We start from the raw sequence: 20,473 nt of genomic DNA on the forward strand, positions 1-20,473 counted from the left end.
TACGAAGGAAGGCGACAAGCGGGTCCTCCTTTCCCCACGCACATGCTCACGGTGAGCCGGTTCGGCGTGCCTTATGGTGTCACGAAGAGGTCACGACTCGCATGACGCGCCTGCTACCCAAAATGGCGGCTCCCAGCTCGCTGAAACGTGCAGGCGAGGTGTAGGGAAACAAGGGACCCCACACTCTTAAAGGGATCCAGAAATACCCTCCGCCGATGAATGGATGTACATATAACCAAATAAAGCAATGTATTGGCAATCATTTCCTGCAAAAATTTTGTTAAAGTGATGAGTATTAACTGAGAAATTGTAAATAAAAATACAACCATTGACGTTGCGTCGCCTTCCCTCCTCTTCTCAGCATTCTTGCTGTTTGCAGCGCACAAGCGTTCCCTCCCATGAGGCTTCGCTCCTCTGAGGTGGCGTCTCCGGCCATTTCCGGCTTTGTGATCAGTGGCACGTCGAAATGACTGTGACGCTTTCAGCCCTGTTTCTCTGTCTTTCTTCTTTCTTTTTTTTATTTTTTTTTTCATGCAAGAAAATGTTTTTTGTGTGTTCTACAAAATATTAGGGCTCTCCCAAAAATAGAGCTGGTAGTGCAAGTAATTATTGATTTATTAATGAGGTAATTAAGACATCTGGCAATTAAGTGTTAAGTCGAGCAGAAAATTTTTTTTTGCATGTTTTCCTAAATTTTATGACTACATGAGCTTGCAAACGAAAAATGAACTTCGTAGTCCCATATTTATTGATTTACAAGCTTGGAAATAAAACTAGGGCCTCTGTTTTTTTTTTTTTTTCCCTCAACAGCGTAATTTTGTATTCACTCGAGCTTTTTTTTTTTTCTTTGTAGTGTCCAGCTCCGCTAAAATGCAACAATGGCGATGTCTAGCTCAATAGTCCTCATTGAAGGACAATTGCTAAAAAAACTAGCAGTTCTGGTTTCGTTCTCTATGCCCCAGAGGGACTTCTATGTGATGGCGTCAGGTGACACCACCAGGGCCGAAAGGGCTAAAGCAGTTGAGAACTTGTGACCACGAATGCACTGTTGAGGAATGCTTTATCAGCTACATGGGGCAGATTGTACATGTCTTGTTCTTTTTTACGCAGCGCGCGCACTGTTTATCCGAAAAGCGCCATCTCTTACGCCGCCCCGCGGATGCAGGGCCTTATTTTGTGGTGTTGCGGTAATTCCTGCCAGCGGCATGTCAAAAGGGCATTTGAAAGCGGCAGAGAACCCGTGCACAAAACGTGCTGGTTTGGACTGCTTTATCAGTCGCACAGGACCGGGGTAATTGGAAATTAATGGGATAGGACTTTGCTCTGCAGTGGGCGTAGATAGGCTGGTGATGATGATGATGATGATCAGTCAGGATGAATGCCTTCGTAGGAAGGTGTAGAGCAAACCGGCGGCGCACTTAAGCAGGGTAGGATGCACACATGTTATGACAAGCTGCGCCCATGTCTTGTAACGAGAAGCGTGGTAATAGAGTAAAAAAAGTAAGTGTAGACGAGCACGACAATGTGTAAGCGTGCTGCAGGAAGCGCTAGTAAACCAAAAAAGCCGCCACAACCCGCCAACGCTGGGCAGACGATGCTTCTCTTTACGGGAAGTGCGAGAAAAAAAAGCCATCCAATAGAGGATCTACACTTTGTGACACACATGGGTGGATTGATGACATACATGTGTTTAAATAGTGGTGTCCAAAAACACAGGAAACGGTGGGAAAGCAGTGACAAACTTTTCAATGAAAGTGTCAGCTTTCCGCTGCATGTAGAAAAATTATACCTGGCACAGATGACGTTGAGCACCCAACCTAACGACTGCGCTTCTTCGTTTAGTGTGTTCTGAGCTGGCTTAACAGCTAGGCTCTGCTCAACATTCCATTGTGAGGCTTGATGTCATGCTGGTGCTTCGGCTAGGTTTTATTGACTTTGCTTTTTGCAAATTGCGTCACTCTCACCGCTCCGTATCCCTGCATGCCTGCCAACAGTAATTGATGACGGGAAGGGTGAGAGGAAAGACTGGGACAGAATTAGCAAAAGAGGAAAAAGAGAAAATTTGTGAAAACATGTTTGCTGGCACAAATTAAAGGCCTACTGCACTGTTAAAATTTCGACCTCTTCAAAACCCTATTTCCGAGTAGTCTGCCTAAAAAGACTGCAAGGTAGAAAATATGACAGCTGAAACATGCACACGCACAGTGCTAGCGAACAGTGAAAATCGGTGATTTTGGAAGCGAAATTGACAGCCGAAGTGACATTGCAGCTGGTGAGCGAGCGGCCGGCTGTCCGCAGCAAACCTGTGGACAACTGGTTTGCACACGAGGCCATCCTAGGAGAAGCATGCCCAGCAGAGCTTGACCAGCTCACCTGGCTGGTCGGAGGACCAAGCACCCGACCGGTCATAATGTCGCTTCCGCTCCATGGCAGTTTGCACAATCCAGCGGAAGGTGCAGCATCGTCTGCTACGGGGCTGTTTTAAGTAAAATGACAAGGCGTTTAACCAGCCATGCCCTAGTTGATTTTGTTTTACGTGCTATATGTTCAAAATGAATTTGGCCGAGGTGAAATTCCAGTGCAGTTGGCCTTTAAGGGCCAGATGAAAAGGCACGAGAATGGCTGCCCTGGTCACCTTGACTGTACCCTCAAACTGCTCGGGAAGGTGAGCCATTCGTCGCTGCTCTCCTGTGCCCCACAGGTGCCAGTGGCGTCTACTGTGATGTATCGCAGCGCCATGGAACGAGACGACACTAGCATGGATGAGGAGCTCAAGGGTGAGTCCGTCTCTGGTGAAGCACCAGAGGTCGCATTTTCTTTGGTGACATCACCTTGGTCAAGGTGCGGCACATTTAGTGGGTGCTTTTGCACTGTGGGCTGGCATTTTTTCCAGGCCTGCAGGGCCAAAATTATTGTTGTGGCTACTTAAACAGCAGTCTGCAGTTTGTGTAAGCTTAATTTTGGGTCTTCCCGAGAGAAGAAAATCCCGCAGTTTGGTGGAGCAGTTAAGACAGTCTGCAGCCCAGTTTTTTTTTTGTTACTGTCGAGACATTGCTTCTCTCAGCACACTGCGAGTGGAGAGAGCTTTACCTGCTACACAGGGGGCACTGAAGAGCCGAAAAACCTTCCTATAGTAGTTCTTGTAGAAGACTGTTGTGAGGCCCATTACCAAGAAACAGGTAAATGCACATTGGCAGCTGCTAATTTTTTGGGTGCAAGTCTTTGCTTCTGTTTTGGTTGTGTAGCACACGGTGAAGTTTGCTGGGATTTGGCATAACCCAGTGGGCTTCCCAGCACGTCCCCTCCTTTTCTGGCGCCGAGGCCTTAGTGCTGCCACGTTCGCTTTCCAATGACGGAATTGGCTGACACTAGGGAACAGAGGGAAGACATAAACAAAAATGTGTCCTTTTAAATTTTGAATTATGGTTGTCTGGCTACAAGCAACTGCCACTATGGACATAGAGCCCAATTTAAAGCTGTATACCTTCCCCAGTTTCATGCATCACTGGATCCAAACATGTAGTTGCAATGTGTTCTATCCTCAAACAGCCAGCCATGCACATGTTGCAGAAAACTTTCCAGTGATGAATGGGCAACTGATTACTGGAGCCAGTCTGTCTACTCTTTGCATGTATCACCACAGTTGTTTCTCATTTACCTGACCCAGGTGGGGCCGTTAAAATTCAGTAGAATTAGGTGGAAAAGCGGAAGTCAAAATAGATGGCTTTTTACTGTAACAGGATTGATAAATTTTCCCAGTTAAAGAGCACTGAAGTGAATTTGTCAAGCTCCCAGTTTTGCTTGCACTGTGCAGACTGGCTCAAATTAACACACTTTTCATCATTTATCCGGTTGATAAGTCGGTAATTATTTTATAAAGCGCGAAAGAAGAAAAACTACCATGCGCGGTCTGCGGCGGCCACACCAGCTAAAGGCTGTGACGATGGGAGGAGAGGCACCTTGATTGGACGATGTCCAAGGTTAGCATTCAAACAAGTTTCGGTTTCGGTCCTGTCAAACAATATGCTTGACATCCGACGGCATCGTTGGATGGGCATTCTCAATATCTCAGTAATCGTCATACCGCGCTTCTGCCATGTTTTCAGCTGTAAAATGCCTAAGATAAGCCTCCCAGGACGGCTTGGAATCGTAGCAATCATTAGCCGAGGCCTACGCAGTGAATGAACGCCCTCCGCGTCACCGCAAACGCTCAAATGCGATGCGCTTTCCCCCCATATTTGGAGCTTGCCTCACTCATGCCTGTATCGTAAAAAGCGTGTTCGCACCAGGCCAAGGGTCTGTTGATTCTGGCCTGTGCCCACTGCCCGCAAGCAGCCGGTGCTTGTGGCAACAGCACGCCAACGAGAACTCGCTAGCGCGTCATTGTCAGCCTGTGCGCGTTCTGTGAACTAGTTTGTGGAACACGGAATGTTAAGGCCCAAAAATGGTGAACTCAGTAGAGAAAACATCGGCCGAAAACGAAAAAGTCTTACAAAAAAAAAAAAAAAAACAGTGTACCCTCGGGGATTCGACCTTGTGACTTGCAAAATAACATGCCTAGCATCCCAGACCATTCGGCCACAGGCCAGCGCTGTCAGAGTTGGAAAAATAAGGTATATAATGTATAACCAGTTTACTTTTTTATTTAGTTTTAGCATTTCAAGCAGCTTAGGGGACTATTTGTTGTATTAGCGCTCGTGCAGTAAGCGTCCCCCAAATGCCCACAATATCTCACGTCTAGCAATTGCATTTCTTAGACGGAAAAGCGTTTGCAGATGTGTGGTCGTGCTGCTGACTGCTGTGCTTGTTCCCCCAGATCAAAAAAGTGTTTCCTGCTCCCTAGTTTTACGCTGTACGGTAAAAGTATCAGTTGATTTTATTTCCTTAGTACCTATATTGACTTGACTCTTCTCCCACCTTCAAGTGGCCTTAGATTTTCCTACTAGCGTACCAGTCAGCGAAGCGTTGCATGTGCGCTTGTGCAGCGCTTGTGTGGAGCGACCTGGACTTGGAGCTAGATACAGTGTACAAACTAAAAAAGTAAAGAAAGGCACGTTCTTCCATTCAGAAACGTATTGTGGCTTCGTTTCAACTGAGCGAACAAATTGCGATGACTCGTCGACAGCCGGTGGACTAAATGCTGGACCGACTGACTCTGCCGGAAGGTCGGCGAGCCGTGCAGTAGCTCAACTCAAGCCAAGTCATCTCCTCCTGACGTCACACGGAAACGCCACAGAAAATGGGCGAGGGTGCAGAGAGGACAGCATTTTCAAAGTGATTTTTCTACTAAATAAATTCGCGTATATGGCCTATGGACTCCAGACTACAAATCGCGCTAGTAATCCCGTAATGTTTACAAATCACTTCAGTGTCCCTTTAAGGGCTAAAATTGAACTTATGGAGGTCAGACAAACTAGAGTTTAATGCGGCGTTGCATGCAAATGAGCCTTTAATGGTTCTTCATAGATGATGGCATGTTCACAAGCTTTGTAAATCAGGATGTGTACCCGGAAGGGGTAGTAGTCAGTTTGCCAAAGGGGCAGAATGAGCCTGCCCTGTCATTGCTAAGGTGGGTGGTGGCTGTTTGTGCGGTAGTATGCTAGAGACCGGTGTGGTGCGTTTCGGGGGCCTTCACATGCAAAACTCTGCATGCTCGTACATGCAGCGACTTTGTTATTTGTGCTGCGTTGTGGAGCTGCCGTTGCCACTCATTTCTCAGGGCAGCATGCTCTGCGCTTTGAACAAAGTAGCAGCAAGCTGTAGCCTGCAGTACAGGCTAGTCCGACTGCCGGGTTCTTCTAAACTAGTGGTTCTCGTATGGGGGTCTGACATTTCAGGGGTCCATGAAGCCTTCCCCTGAAACTCGCCCCCTCCCCCCTCCTCCTCCTCGTTAATTTCTCCTTTTTGCCCAACCTTGCGGCCAACGTAAATATGTCATTGCTGCTATTTTTTCTCCGCCTCGTACGTCTTTTAACGTCGGCTTTTTGCACAGCACGCCAGCTGTGCAAAAAAACCATACACACCAAAGGTGGCATGTAAGTTGCATTAGAACGGTGGTTTGGGCTAGTTGGGGCATGCCGGAATTCAAAACAGCGCAAAAGGACGGGACAAGGAAACGACGACACAGTGCCTTGTGTCGTCGTTTCCTTGTCCCGTCTTTTTGCGCTGTTTTGAATTCCGGCATGTAAGTGTTTGGGCAACACTTAGCCGCAAGGTCATATTGTTTGGCTTGGCTTGACTTGCGTGGGGTCTCTTTTGCAGCCCTGGGCCTCTGGGAGGAGGACATGACAGAGGAGCAGAAGAAAGAGCTGCTCGTGAGCACCCTGCTGGGACTTCTTTCTTTTTTTTTTCTTCTCCTTCTCGGAATGGCAGTGCCCCTTGTGACCACTCTGCCTTTTCGTGCTGCAACCATCCGCTTGTTTTTGTAGCATGAATCGGCTGCATTTGGTGGGAGCTGGTCTAGTCGGCTTTATTTTGGGGGTGCAAAGCAGTAGCTGTTGCAGAAACAGGAAAAATTAAAATCAAAGTACTACAGAGCAGAGACATCAGTGAGTCCTGGCTACCAACTGACATTTGTTGCGCCAGACTAGGCAGCACGTACTAAACTGTCAGTCTTTTGGTGTGCATAATTGCCGTCGGAGCCCTTTGTAGACTTGCTGTAAAGGCACTGTGGTGGATTTCTGCCGGAAATTTGGGCTCGTTTCTCATAAAACGGTGCCTGCTTGTGTGGCCTGCTATCTGCCTTCAGGGCAAACGTATGCCTGTTTTGATCAGCTTATCACTCATCATTGTATGCCATTCTTTAAATGTAGGTTCTCGCTTTTAAATTGTGCTGGAATGGACGGTTGACACGCATTTGTTGTGATTCTTCTCAATCTAGCCTTGCTTTGTGCGTGAAATTCCCTCGTCTGGCCGAGTGAATGCCAGTTGGTGGTCAGGGTGCTGCATGTAGGAACAGCCTTTCTCGCTTCTTTTGCTTGGCTCCTAGAAATTGTGTGAAGCGTTGTGTGCTGTGGAGTACTTTAGACTTCTATGTGGTCATGCGTTGCAAGCTGTTTTGAGTCCAGGGGGCCAACAGGAAGCAAGTCTCACCCTTGGTGGGTGCCCTTTGGGTGATCGTCTTCAGTGCATGACTTCGCTGATATAAAAAAAAAGGGAGGAATCGTGGCGATCATTTGTAGTGCTGCAAGTGCAGTTTGGTCAGTCTGTGAACTCCAGCTTTTGCAGCTTAGCCCCATGGGCTGCAAGCTACAAAGGTCTCTTGGTCTAGTCTCTAATGTGTTCGTATAGAAGTTGCACTCCTGCTCTTGTCAATTTTTGTTGGCACAGACCATCTGGAGCACCTTACCAGTAGGCCCTGTCATTGTGGTACTACGAACCTTGAAAGGAGGACTCGGATATGCCGGGACCATTTGGGGCAGATAATTGCTGCACGTTGTCGGGGACATGCCGGGGGAAGGGGGTTCTCTGTGGCACTTGTGATTGCAATCGTTTGTGTGGACATGGCCACATCGATGGCTGAGCGATTTGAGCTGGCCACACTTTGAGCCTCTCGCGGAGAGTGCCGTACCCCACTGCCAGTTTGCACTCAGTAGTTGCTGTCTGAGAGGCCAGAGGCAGCAGTAGTGAAGCTCGGGATTTACTCCATCAGGGGTTTCTTCCTTGTGTGTGTATCACCTTCCCAGTAGGCTTTGGGTACCATTTGTGCCGGAATTTTGCCTCCTTTGCAGTTGCACTCGGTTGTGGCAGAGTTCTTTTGTGTGCCTTTCGGTGGAAAATGTGATGCTGTGTGCACTCGTTGTGACACCGTGTGTGCGTCTGCCGCTGTGCTGTGCAGAGAGTGGTGGCCGACTCCAAGGTGACGGCCCAGCACGAGGAGGCGGTCCGCAAGAGCCACTTTCCTCGGCCCTCTTCCTTGAGCGAGGCTGCCGCCCGGGACAGCTGCTGGGAGAAGAGGGAGCCACCTGTCGTGGGTTCCCTGCTTCTCTTCCCTCTCGCTCAGTCAGAAGGGTGCCTGGGACAGCCCATCCTTGTCGCACGCGTCGCCATTCTTTTCTAGGCTGTGCCACAGGGGTTGAGGCTTTTGTTTAGCCCTCGAGCATGAGTAAAGAACAAGTATTAGGGCCTGCATAGAATTTAAAAACGTTAAATTGTTCACTGGGGTTAGTTGTGATGGGTAGGCCATGCACTTTTTATACATTGGAATCTTGATGATACGATCATGACTGGTGTGGAATTCCCCAGTCCAAGTGCATTGTGTCCAGGGTGGCTAATTCCGGCTGTTAAGAGTGCATTCTGAAGCTGCGGTGGATTATGTGAATCGATGAGCACTCCTAAAGCGATGGTATGGTCTTGGAAAACATCTCTGACTTGCAGTCTAATTCATGTGTATCAAAACAAGGTAACACCACTAAGACTAATGTATAGTCTTCTAGAGTTACATTTTATTCACTACTGTTGATGATCAGCAGTTTGTTTCTAAAACCAATATTCTGATGGCACCACTTTGGCGACTATTCAGCAGCCAAAAGACAAGTGGCAAAATGGCTGTAGAACTAGTTTTGGTCTGCTATGATAAAACAGTAACCCTAGCAAGTTCCATTGCCCTCATTAACGCAGAAGTATGCTAAATTGAGATTGAAATTTTGGTGTTGCACCTATTTTGATCCTGGCCATCATCCTGATAGTTAGTTTCATTGTGTGGAACTGGCGTAGCTCTTTCTGCCATTTTTTTTCATAGAACAAGAACAGGGTTTGCACAGGTTTTTGAAAACCTTGAAAACCCTTGAATTTAAAAGTGTCAATTTCAAGGCCTGGAAAGTCCTGGAATTTTTATATGGTCCTTGAAAACCCTTGATTTTTCCAGAGAGAATCAATGACCCAAAGAATTTAAAGTGTTTGTCATGGATTTTAGGTGCTAACTAATGTAAAGAAACATTGTAACAATCAAGATTAAGTGTATTGCATGAAATAACAAGTTTGGTGAATTTTTTTTGTTACAAGGCAACATTGGGAGCAGGCACTTGTCAAGCCAATCCATGTCACTATACAATCCAGTGAAAGCCAGCTTCTATTCTATCTATATCTTGAATCTTCCATCTAGTCTGTGGACGCTCGCTCCTTGCATGTTTGCTTTGCCTCATACGCTCCATCTGCATTTGCTTTTGCGTGCCAATGGTGGACGTGCACATTGTTCATCCTGCCTTGCAGCAACACTTGTGGATTTAACTTCAACTGATACTTTGCTGACAAAGCAGGAGATGCAGGCAACATTAACGAACTTTTGAAATCAAACAGCCTGAGCAAAACACCAAGAAAAAAGAAAAACCTTTAACTACCAACCATGAAATAAAAAATAGAGCTGGGGGAGCATTCACGAACCCGTTAGCGCCTATCTAAATGTGCACTAATGTGCTTAGATATTGTGCAGTAAAAAACTTTTGCATTGTGTTGAAAAAGTTATAAAATAATCCCTGATAAAACATTAGACGGGGACCTTGAAAATTTGTTTTCTGGTCCTTGAAAGTCCTTGGAAACCCTTGAATTTTTGCTTTTGAAGCCTGTACGGACCCTGTACAGGGGGGCATTAACCCTTTGAGGGTTAAATTTTTTCGCCAAATGTGACCCCCGGGGGTGGATTTTTTTTATTGCTGATTTAAATTCTTCGGATGAATCCATTTCGAGAAAAAAATATAGTAATTTCTTTAGGGTGACCATAAAGTCACAAAAAATCGTTTAAGTTGCATATATGTGGTTTATTCATGAGTAACACAACAAAAATTCTAAACAAAAACCATAGAGTAACAAGCCAGCACCTTTTCAGTGCATCAAAATCAAATAGACATCAGTTTCGCGGGCGCAAAAAGTGGGAAGCGCCGGAGGACGATACCGAAACCAGCCGCTGCACGCGCAGGGGCGCGCGCAACCGGATGCGGGAGCGATAGACGGCGCACCGCTCATAAAATATGAAAAGGAGAAAGGAGCTTCATCACTTTCGCAGGCGACGTTGGTCTGTGGCAGGCGCAAGAAGCGAGAGGCGCCCGGGCGCCAGGTGGGCAATACCCAGCGCGCCACCTCATTAGCGGATGCGCAACCGATAGCCGGCGCGCAAGTAAATCATATAAAATAAAAAGAAGAGCCATCGGCGCAAGAAAAAAATTTGGCGTATTTCCAAAGTGTGGCAGCACATGCCAAGCAAGAGAAGTTGGCGAAAAAGGCGCGCTTTTCAAAGATACAAGCAATGGTGTACATGTATGTCATTGATTATTTTGAAAATGCTTGCCGATGCCGTACATGTACGACCGTGACCCTCAAAGGGTAAAGGGAGCCTGAAGGCAAATTAGGTCTTGTAGGAACTGACAAATCTTGAGCTCAGGATTTCTTTTTCACTGAAAACGCTTTACCACAGTAATTTTTATGATTGCATTATCATTCAGGAAACTGTAGTTTTTACTTGCACTGCCAACTTACCTGATAACTATTGCACAACAAACCCCTGGGGATTGTGGCCTCCAGTTGTGTCTCAGTATGGCGCTGCTGTGTTTTTTTTGTCAACAACTTTTTCTCTAAACCACTTCACTTCAATGAAATTTTCACAAAGTAGAAGTAAGAAATTCTTGTTCACATGGTAACTCCAGCTCAAAAAATCACTCATGCACAACATTGCAAGTGTGTGCAGAGTTGTTGTTTTAATATCAAAGCTTTGTTACTGCCACTGCTGGGGAGGCGGGAGGCCATTGTGTGATGGCGAGGAAGATGCAGCTGAGGTCAACTTGTGAAAGAGGTCGCTTGCTTTCAAGCCACAGCCAATCCACACCGAGGCAAAGCTTCATCTGTGTCCCCAGTGCATGGATAAGGATGTTGCCATAGTTTGTGTCAGTCTGACTAGTAAACACTTTACACTGTGGCATGGCACTGCCAAGACTCGAAAGTTTCCTAAATGACCGAGATTTCATGTAAAATGCTTACTACATTGATGCAGCTTTAGTAGAAGACAGTGCTGAAGAGGCATCAGTTCCAGCGGCTGCATGCCTGATGGAAGAATCTAACTGTTGTGCAGCTGGTAACCGAGTGCTAATCACTTAATGGCCCTCCTGTCAGAGAAAAGCTAACACCCTGTGTGGATTGATTACCTGGTAATGGAGCTTTGACATTTTCTGCCGAGTTTATCTGCCGAATTGGTGGCAGTGGAGTTTCTGTGGCAAGAAATCTCTCCGTGCACTCCATGAATTTTGTACTAGCTTGGTTCAACAGCATCCCCATAAAACAGAGCAAATTGGAAGACTGAGGCGGTGGCAGGTGACGTCTCTTCATGCCCCTTTATCTCCTTCCCCTTTTTCCCAGAAGGGCCTGGTGAAGCCGTGCATGGCTGCTCCCGAGTCTGCGTGAGTAGTGTCATCGCTCTCTTGGTTGTGCGTTTGGTATTTGGGTTGGACTGTGCTCTCCATGCAGTGCACAGTGTGCATTGCTGGCGTCACCTTTGCTTTTTTTCTTTGTTTTTGGGATTGGAAGAAGCTCGGGGCAGCTGCCTCATGACGAGCACTGCCGGTGTCATTTTTCAGAAGTGTATTGACTCGTAATTTCGTATTTCAAGACGGCAGATATTGCCAGCTTGACAGCGACTCTCCACACAGTCAGCAGCATGTCTTTGCAGGTCCCTCGATCCCCGCCCTTACCCGTAAGGATGTTCAGACTGGAATGAAATTGTCCAGATTTTTTCTCTGGCCAGATAAATTTTTGCGGGTAATCTTGGGTAATCTTTCCAACTGCACATCCTTCAATTGCACGCACCGTGACTTCAGCTTGGCCAGAATACTGTGTGGACTTTAGGAGTCCAGTTGAAGTGTCGCTTATGTGTCTAGGCCCTTCAACCGTCTTGAGTACTGGGTGTGTGCATTGATTCTTATTCCCAGAGTTCCACGAGATCATTTTAAAGACTTCCGTTTTGTGTGCTTCCAGGCTCTGCTCTGACCGGTTGGACCACATGTCGCGCAAGTTCATCACAAAGTGAGTGCAGTGAGTGTTTTGCGGCAAACGAGTGCTTACTCCTTGCAACCAGCTGGTAGTGACTTTTCCTCTCTCTCTCTCTCTCTCTCTCTCTCTCTCTCTCTCTCTCTCTCTCTCTCTCTCTCTCTCTCTCTCTCTCTCTCTCTCCCCCCCCCCTACTTACTAGAGTGAGCCTAGAATAGGCCGGCTGGTGCCAACTTCTGGCCTTCACTTTGTCTCAGCACATCCCCCCAACCAGGAGGAGGTACAGTTAAACCTCGATATAACGAAGTCGTACTTGCGGGCGAAAATTTCGTTAAATCGAGAATTTCGTAAAATCGAGGTTTTGATTTTACAGTTAATTTATCCAGTTATTGAGGTTTCAAAACCTCGTGCATCGCTCGGAAACAACTATGTAGTTACCTCTCCACTTAAAGCGAAATTTGTACTAAAACTGGCCGCGAAAATTTTGTGAGTTAAAGGGGGCACACGGGTCTTTGGGATCGAAAAATTTCCCCAAAAAAGCATTTTTTTAGATATCATTTTTGAAATCAACAGGTATTTTTCTATTAGTTTGCTCAGTTTTCCTCCGAAAAGTTGGTACTTGAACAGTGACAGCTACTTATAAAAGCCGTACGGGCCTGATTTGACGAGATTCTGACGCCAAAATAACAATTTTTCAATAATTTCCCGCCGCTGCGTCACGGGCAGTATCGCAGTGATCTCGGTCTCATTTGAAAGCGCGTACTTCGGTCTTCAATTTCCTGCCACTGTGGTTCCTGTCCACTCATTGGTAGAGTAGAAAACACGCGCCAAAAAAGCAAAAATACGTGTTCCTATTCGCCGGCGAGCGCACGTGACTAAACAGCGGGATGCGATTGGCCGCAAGCGGCGTGTGTCGTCTGCTTCGCGCCGTCGGCCAGGCGCCATATTGCTCGGACTGAGAACGACGGATTAGCTAAGGATTAGCGTGCGCGATGTGGAAAGCCGGAAGGAAATTCCACACAAGGAATCAGTACGGCAAAAAAAGAAAGAAGTCGCTCCTCGAGAACTTCAAAGGCTGTTCCGCGTCAGCGAGGAGTGCTGAACGAGCGAGCGACCTAGAGTTCCTGTATATAGCTCCCCTAGGGGAGCAGAGTTGCGCGTCCATCCGCCATCTTGAGTTCCAGGTCGTGCGACAAAGCCACCCTTCTCGCGTGACAAAGCTGCCGCCGGGCCGCCGCCGCAGCGGCAGCGTCGAGGAAGAGTGGCGAGGAGCGGCCGGGCAAAAACTGGCGCGCGATATTGGACCGCTTATCAGATGAGCGGCCGCCGCTGCTGCCGCTTCCACAACCGCCGATGCCCAGTTGAGTAGAACTGACTGCGCGCAGCACTGAAAGCGGGCTTTCTGTCGAACTGGAACCCGCGGCATGTGGCAATCAGACGTGCAACTCTTGCGCTACGCGATATACAAGAACTCTAGAGTGACCCACCTTCCGTGGCCAGCGGCGAGGCCCCTGATAACGTAGGCCTAGCACCTCTGCCGCCGCCCGCTCAAGATAACGCATCCGGCAGCGGCCGCATTCGTCTTGACACAGCAATGCTGCACCCGTAGAAGTGGCAGAGGTGCGTCGCAACGCCGAAAACAAGCTGCATGAACTGGCTTCAACTGGAGCAACACAACACAAGTGCGGCCTGTTAGCCGATATTGACGATGCCGCAGCCACGCCGCTGGACGAAACACGGTTTTTGGTCGTGAGTTTGGACCAGGTGAACGAACTGATGCGTGCGGTGAAATGCAAGTTGTGCTCCGGTGATGTAAATATCGGAAAAGACGGCAGGGAGTACGGCCTTGCCGTAAAGCTAGTGCTCACATGCGCGACCTGCGGCGATGTGTCGGTGGCATGGAGCTCGCTGTGCGTTGACGGCAAGAGCAAGGCAAAGCCGTTTGCCATCGATGTTTTGGGCACGCGCGCTATGCAGCCTACTGGCAATCGGCAAACGGCATTCAACGATGCTTTTTCATCGATGAACATTTCTTCGCGCGGCCTGCACACCAAAACGTGGCAGAGCTACGTGAAGACGAAACTGACGCCCGCAGCTGTTCGTGCGTCGCAAAAGCTGACTGCGGAGTGCACGTGATCGGTTCGGCAACTGTACGCGGAACTGGACCTCGGCAACCCGGGCAACATCGCTGTGTCGTACGACGGTTCCTGGATGACGAGGGAACACTCGTCGCACATCGGAGTCGGCACAGTGATGGAGTTGTTTACGGGGCTTGTGCTCGATTATGTCGTGCTCTGCAATTTTTGTGCGTGCTGCGAGCGGGCACACAATGGGCACGCAATTGCACAATCTCCCAAAGCAGAGGCCAGCTGGCTCTGATAGCCTTAGTGGTAGGGGGCGGCTGACCGGTGACCTGGTCAACAAATTGACCTCCTACTATGGCTGGGCCATCAAATCTCACAAAGGGGACGTGCCAGCTATGCACAATGCTGTGATTGCCACATACCACCACGTGACGTCCAACGATGCTGTGTCCAACCACAGCCTGTGCCCTACAGGTCCTGACTCGTGGTGCCGCCAGAAAGCTGCCAAGGCCAGGGGTGAGCCGGCCCCCAAACACCTCTACAACCTGCCGCCGCATGTCTGTGAGGCCTTGCTTTCAGTGTTCGAATGCTTGGCGGACAAGAAGCTGCTGGAGTGGTGCCAGCGAGGCAAGACTCAGAACAGTAATGAAAGTCTCCACTGTATGATTTGGTCACTGGCCCCGAAGGAGCGCCATGCATCACTGCACAGTGTAGAAGCTGCGGTCGCCGAGGCAGTGATGAGGTTTAATGTCGGAAGCCAAGTAACAAATCCAAGATCCTCCAGGAGCTGCGCTTGAACACCGGCCTACTGAGTAGCAAAAGCATGGCTAAAAAGGACCGCCGCCGAACCAGGGACTCTACCCTCAGGCAGTGCGTCTGCAGAAAATGTGCAGCAGACCCTCAAGAAGCGGCACCTGGGTGCCAGCAGTCAAGAGGACTATGCTGCTGGGGCCTACTAGTCATTTCGCTCCAAAAATGTACAGAATTTTTTACCGTTTACATTAAACATGGCACCGTTGTGTTTTTTGCCATTTTCTCAAAATGCATATTTTTGACGTTTAAAAAATTCTTGAGAGGTACATCTCAGCATGCAGTGCAGCTAGAAAGATAGTTTCTTTTGCATCGTCAAGCTGAATGTTTAAACCTTGAAGTAAGGGAAACAGATTTTGCATTTCACGTTTAAATAATTATTTAATTAGCATTGTTTATAATTGGTTAGCAGGCATACTTTAAACCGAGAAGGTAGAATTGATGTAAACTTGCATGTGATTGCCAGACAAAAAAACTGCTTCCGTCATTTCATTCTCCACAACTTCTAGTATCTATTCATGCCATGCTGGTAATTTTTTTGTTGACTAGTTTTTTTTCTATTGTTCTCAAGAACAATCAAGAAATATTTTTAATTATCTCGGGAACTAATTAGCTTACATCAAAACTAATTGGATATTTGAAATCAGCTAAAAAAACTGAACAAGTCCACAGAGTTTCATTAAAATTGGTTGGAAAGCAAAAAGTTTCAAAGACCAGTGTGCCCCCTTAAAGGAGCCATGAAGAGAAAACACAAGTTTGGTTCATTCGAAAGAGTGCCTCGTTAGAACCATAACGACACCACTTATAACGCAAACTTCGCTCAAATAAGCTACATAATTAGGAAAAAAGGAAATGACCATGCGACCCACCAACTCATTTTCCGCAACAGAACCTGTGATGTCACTTGGGAATGCTCTGCGATTGGCGGAGGCCGGCAAAAGCAAACGCATGTTAGGCAGGGCTTACAGTTTGCATAGCGAGCTAAATGCCCGTGATACATACTGCACATTCTTTTTATGACAAAGAACGGTGGAGTAAACGGTTGAAGGTCCGAACGAACACGCAAGCGTGTGCGCCAATGCTTACGAAACTAGCGCCGGCCGAGCTCGACATCTCGCCGTCGCGCAGACGAATTTTCGGGTTCGAGGCTCTTCGGGGCCAACGAACCGTTCCAGCACGCACAGCCGCGACCTTGCTTCGTACCATAATCCCTTCACAGGAGGTTGGCCGTCATATCGCCAACCAGCAAAGGTAAAAATAGAAACGAGGGGAGTACGGAACAGCAAGAAGCGACGAGATAGTGACAGTCGTCGCAGTTTCGGAATGGTGTTGGCTTGCTGCTATTGTTAGGAGCTCGTTTACAGTTTACAACCACTGAAAACTTCAGTTTGTTCGAGTACTTTACAATGAAATTTCGTTGCTACGTTTTGAAATGCCCATGTAGTACGCGCAAATCGTCGAGGGAGTGCGACATCCCCGCCGGTAAGGAGATCTGCTTTCATGTGCTGCCGAACGACGAACCTCGGCGAAGCAAGTGGCTACGTTTTGTGAACTTTGCAAATGGAGGAGAGAGAGAGCTAAAGGAAGTACGAGTGTGCTCGCTTCATTTCCGAGGAAGTGATTACGGCAGGGACCCTTACGTTAGCTCACTCCTGGGACATGCTGGCGCTCGTCGCCGACTTCGTCAAATCGCTCTGACCTTGGGGAAAAAAATGTCGTAAACACCGCACATTGACGCTCGTATCTTTCTGGTCGAAGCAGAGAGCTCGCGCGAACGGCTTTCCATACACGACACCGGCCAACTGGCATAAGTGATACTGCTACTGAAATTGAACTATTATTAACCGTAATCAAAATACGGCACATACGTACCAGTCTATATTCGTCCGTCGCGACGGGGCTGACGAGGCAGCGGTGCCGACGGCTGGGCGTTCGTCTGTTGTGGCTATCGCGGAATGGTCGCTTTCCCGTCCACCGCGTATCCCACAACTCTTGCCGCTCGTGCACTTTAAAGCATTGAGCGTTTTAGTGGTGTGAGGTTGTTAAATGCAAGCCTGAGCTCCTCGGCGAGAGTTTTGTTCTCCGGATCAGGCGATTCCATGACTAGGGCTGCGGGTGCACTAGGTTTTAATAGTATTTTTAAAATGGCCGCCGTCTCGATCGACTCCCGCGTGTGGGTGCTATATGGAGTCGACATACTAAGTAGTGGAATCTCGGTCATACGAATTTCAAGGGGCGGCAAAAATATTCGTATCACCCGAAAATTCGTATCATCAGAAAACGAGAAAAAATGGAAATGTGCCGCGCATGCGGCGGCAACATGGCGTCGGCTCTTGCGTGAAGAGGTGCAGGTAGCTTCAGCGACCGCTTCTAACCTTTTGTTAAAACGCAGCTCAAGATGTAAACTAAATTGTTCATGCGGTGACAAGGAGCTGACAGTGTTGGAGAAAACTGCACTATAAAATATCCGCGCCAAATATCCGCCGCGGAGGTGGCACAGCCAGCTGCTGCGCGCGCTTTCAAACTGCCGCCTTGAAGAGCGCGCCTCCCCATTGGCGAAAGTCGGCAGGCTCCTCCCACTGCCGCGCATCATTTTCCGAGCGAGGTAGCATCAGTAGCATCTGACGCAGGGGCGAAATCGTCGACACGGGCGTCAAAAGAACGCGCGCTCATCGCCGACGCGACGCACGCTCACGAACACAAGCGTGAACGGCATGCAATTCGTGCGCGTCGGCGTGCCAGTGGGGGTAGCCTGCCGACTTGCTCCATTGGGGAGGCGCGCTTTTCACGGCGGCAGTTTGAAAGCGCTCCTGTTCTGTGGCCGGCCCCGCCGGAGATGTTTAGGCTTACCACGGTAGCGGATGCGGATATTTGATCGGCGCTTTCCCTAAGCGCTCGGACGATGCTTTATAGTGTCGTTTTCGCCCACATTATCAGCTGCTTTACTGTACAAGCGACTTCATTTGTTTCTTAACTGGCATCTTAAAGAGCGATCAGAAGCGGTCGGTCGAGCTACCCGCACCACTTCGCGGCCGGTGACGCCGCCATGTTGCCGCCGCGCGCAGCATGCGGGTGGTATTCGCGGCGGCGTCAGCGCGCCTGCGGCGTGTTTTCGTGAGCAGAAAACGCTCCATACGGTTCACGCTTCAACATAATCGACGCGCAAGTGGCGCAGGCAAGACGGCAAGGCGACAACAGGATAGGTAGAGCGCGGGGCATAGACGTAAGCGAGGAATGCGAAGGCAAAATGGCGAGGGTATTCGCCGTCAGAATTGAGGGAACGCTTGATTGCCGCGGTTTAATCAAGAAGTATAATACAAAAAAAAAGAAAGCTAGAGGCACCCGAGCTGCAGCCAGCGGAAACGAAAGGTACAGAGAGAAGAGATTGCAGCGGGAGATAAAATAAGGGAGGGAGAAAGAACAGGCATCGAGAGGGCGAAACTTTCGGTTCGTTCGGAACAGCACCTCCCCACGAGAAGGATTACCGTCAACGGGGGAGGACTAATGCTTTTGTGCCCGCGCACAACCAAGGCCGCACGGCCGCACTAACACTCCCGCCTCCCGTCCACGCCGCAGTCGTCTGCTCGCGCGTTCGTATCACCCGCACCGGAGTGATAAATGCGTACGGATCATCCGAATTTTTTTACATTGCACACAATGCATTTTGGCCGGGGAATTTCGAAAATTCGTATCACAACGAAATTCGTATCAACCGAATTCGTATCACCGAGATTCCACTGTATCTGTTTCATGTACCGGCTCTATGACGCCATTGTACACGTCACGGAATTTTCAATTTTAGCGGGAGATTTAAAATTTTGGCTTAAATTGCCTTATTTCTCAGTGAATAAAGCATCATTTGCTTCCGGGAAAGCGCTTGGGGTACTATGAAACACCTAATCTTTCGAATAAAACAAACTTTTGTTTTCTCTTCATGGCTCCTTTAAAGGGACACTGACGTGAATTTGTCAAGCTCCCGTTTTTGCTTGCACCGCGTAGACTGGCTCAAATTAGCACACTTTTCATCGTTTATTCGGTTGACAAATCGGTAATTATTTTACAAAGCGCGAAAGAAGAAAAACTACCATGCGCGGTTTGCGGCGGCCGCACCAACTAAAGCTGTGACGTTAGGAGGAGCGGGCACCGTGATTGGACGATGCCCAAGGTGAGCAACCAAACAAGTTTCGGTTTCGGTTTCGGTTCTGTAAAACACAACCGTTGGCGTTGTTGGATGGGCATTCTCAATAACTCAGTAATCATCGTACCGCGCTTCTGCCATGTTGTCAGCTGTAAAAACGCATAAAGATAAGCCTCCTAGGACGGATTGGAATCGTAGCATTCCAAACCTACGCAGCATTCCAAGCCGAAACCTACGCAGTGCATGAACGCCCTCCGCGTACCCGCAGACGCCCAAATGTCATGCGCTTTTCCCCCATATTTGGAGCTTGCCTCCCTCATGCCTGTGTCGTAAAAAGCGTGTTTGCACCAGGCCAAGGGTCTGTTCATTCTGGCCTGTGCCCACTGCCTGCAAGCAGTCGGTGCTTATGGCAACAGCACGCCAACGAGAACTCGCTAGCGCGCCAGTGCCAGCCTGCGCGCGTTTTGTGAACTAGTTCGTGGAGCCATGAACGTTGCGGCCCAAAAAAAGGTGAACTCAATATAGAAAACATCGGCGGAAAACGAAAAAGTTAACTTACAAAAAAAAAAAAAAGCACGTACCCACGGGGATTTGAACTCGTGACTTGCAAAATACTTGCGGTGGCATACCTAGCAACCCAGACCGCTCGGCCACGGAGCGGGCTCCGCTGGCATTGGTAATACAGTGGAATCTCGGTCATACGAATCTCAAGGGGCGGCAAAAATATTCGTATCACCCGAAAATTCGTATCATCAGAAAACGAGAAAAAATGGAAATGTGCTGCGCATGCGACAGGCAGCGGCAATATGGCGTCGGCTCTTGCCGCGAAGAGGTGCAGGTAGCTTCAGCAACCGCGTCTAATCTTTTGTTAAAACGGAGCTCAAGGTGTAAATTAAATTGCTCATGCGGGAAAGGAGCTGGCAGTATGGGAGAAGCACTATAAAATGTCATCTACGCCAAATATCCACCGCGGAGGTGGCCCAGCCAGCTGCTGCTAGCGCTCCGAAATTGCCGCAATCACAATGAGGCGCGCGTCTCCCCATTGGCGCAAGTCGTGAGGCTCCTCCCAATGCCGTTAGCGGTAACCGAGGCAGAGGCTGGTGCCTGGGTGCCGGGCTGAATCGTCAGCGCGGGCGTCAAAAGAACGCGCGCTCATCGCCGACGCGACGCGCGCACACTAACAACCGCATGCGATTCGGGCGCGTCGGCGTTTGCGCGCGCGTTCGTTTGACGCCCGCGTCGACGATTTCGCCCCCACGTCAGATTCTACCTCGCTCGTAAAATGACGCGCGACGCGCGCGGCAGTGGGAAGAGCCTGCCGACCTGCGCCAACGGAAGGCACACTCTTCATGGCGGTAGTTTGAAAGCGCTCCGGACAGCCCGCTGGCTCCGCCGGAGATGTTTAGGCTTACCACGATGGCGGATATTTGATAGGCGCTTTCCCTAGCCGCGCGGACGATGCTTTACAGTG

The 20,473-nt window shown here is 48.8% G+C and overlaps 1 protein-coding gene across 5 annotated transcripts in view; it reads left to right on the forward strand.

The window, feature by feature from the left end:
- The window catches only part of LOC144175497 (uncharacterized), a 67,615-nt gene that overhangs the window by 7,603 nt on the left and 39,539 nt on the right, over positions 1-20,473 (forward strand). For 3 of the 5 annotated variants that reach the window (XM_077704579.1, XM_077704592.1, XM_077704587.1), the window contains exons 3-7: positions 2,702-2,777; positions 6,262-6,314; positions 7,838-7,969; positions 11,344-11,384; positions 11,959-12,006. In XM_077704579.1, coding sequence (XP_077560705.1) covers positions 2,702-2,777; positions 6,262-6,314; positions 7,838-7,969; positions 11,344-11,384; positions 11,959-12,006 — 350 coding nt within the window. The remainder of the gene's footprint in view (positions 1-2,701; positions 2,778-6,261; positions 6,315-7,837; positions 7,970-11,343; positions 11,385-11,958; positions 12,007-20,473) is intronic. The other 2 variants (XM_077704584.1, XM_077704596.1) reach the window with 1 other exon arrangement.

The sequence above is a fragment of the Haemaphysalis longicornis genome, unplaced genomic scaffold (assembly GCF_048455015.1).
Source record: "Haemaphysalis longicornis isolate Haplotype H1 unplaced genomic scaffold, Haemaphysalis longicornis Haplotype H1 scaffold_1, whole genome shotgun sequence".
NCBI lineage: Eukaryota > Metazoa > Arthropoda > Arachnida > Ixodida > Ixodidae > Haemaphysalis > Haemaphysalis longicornis.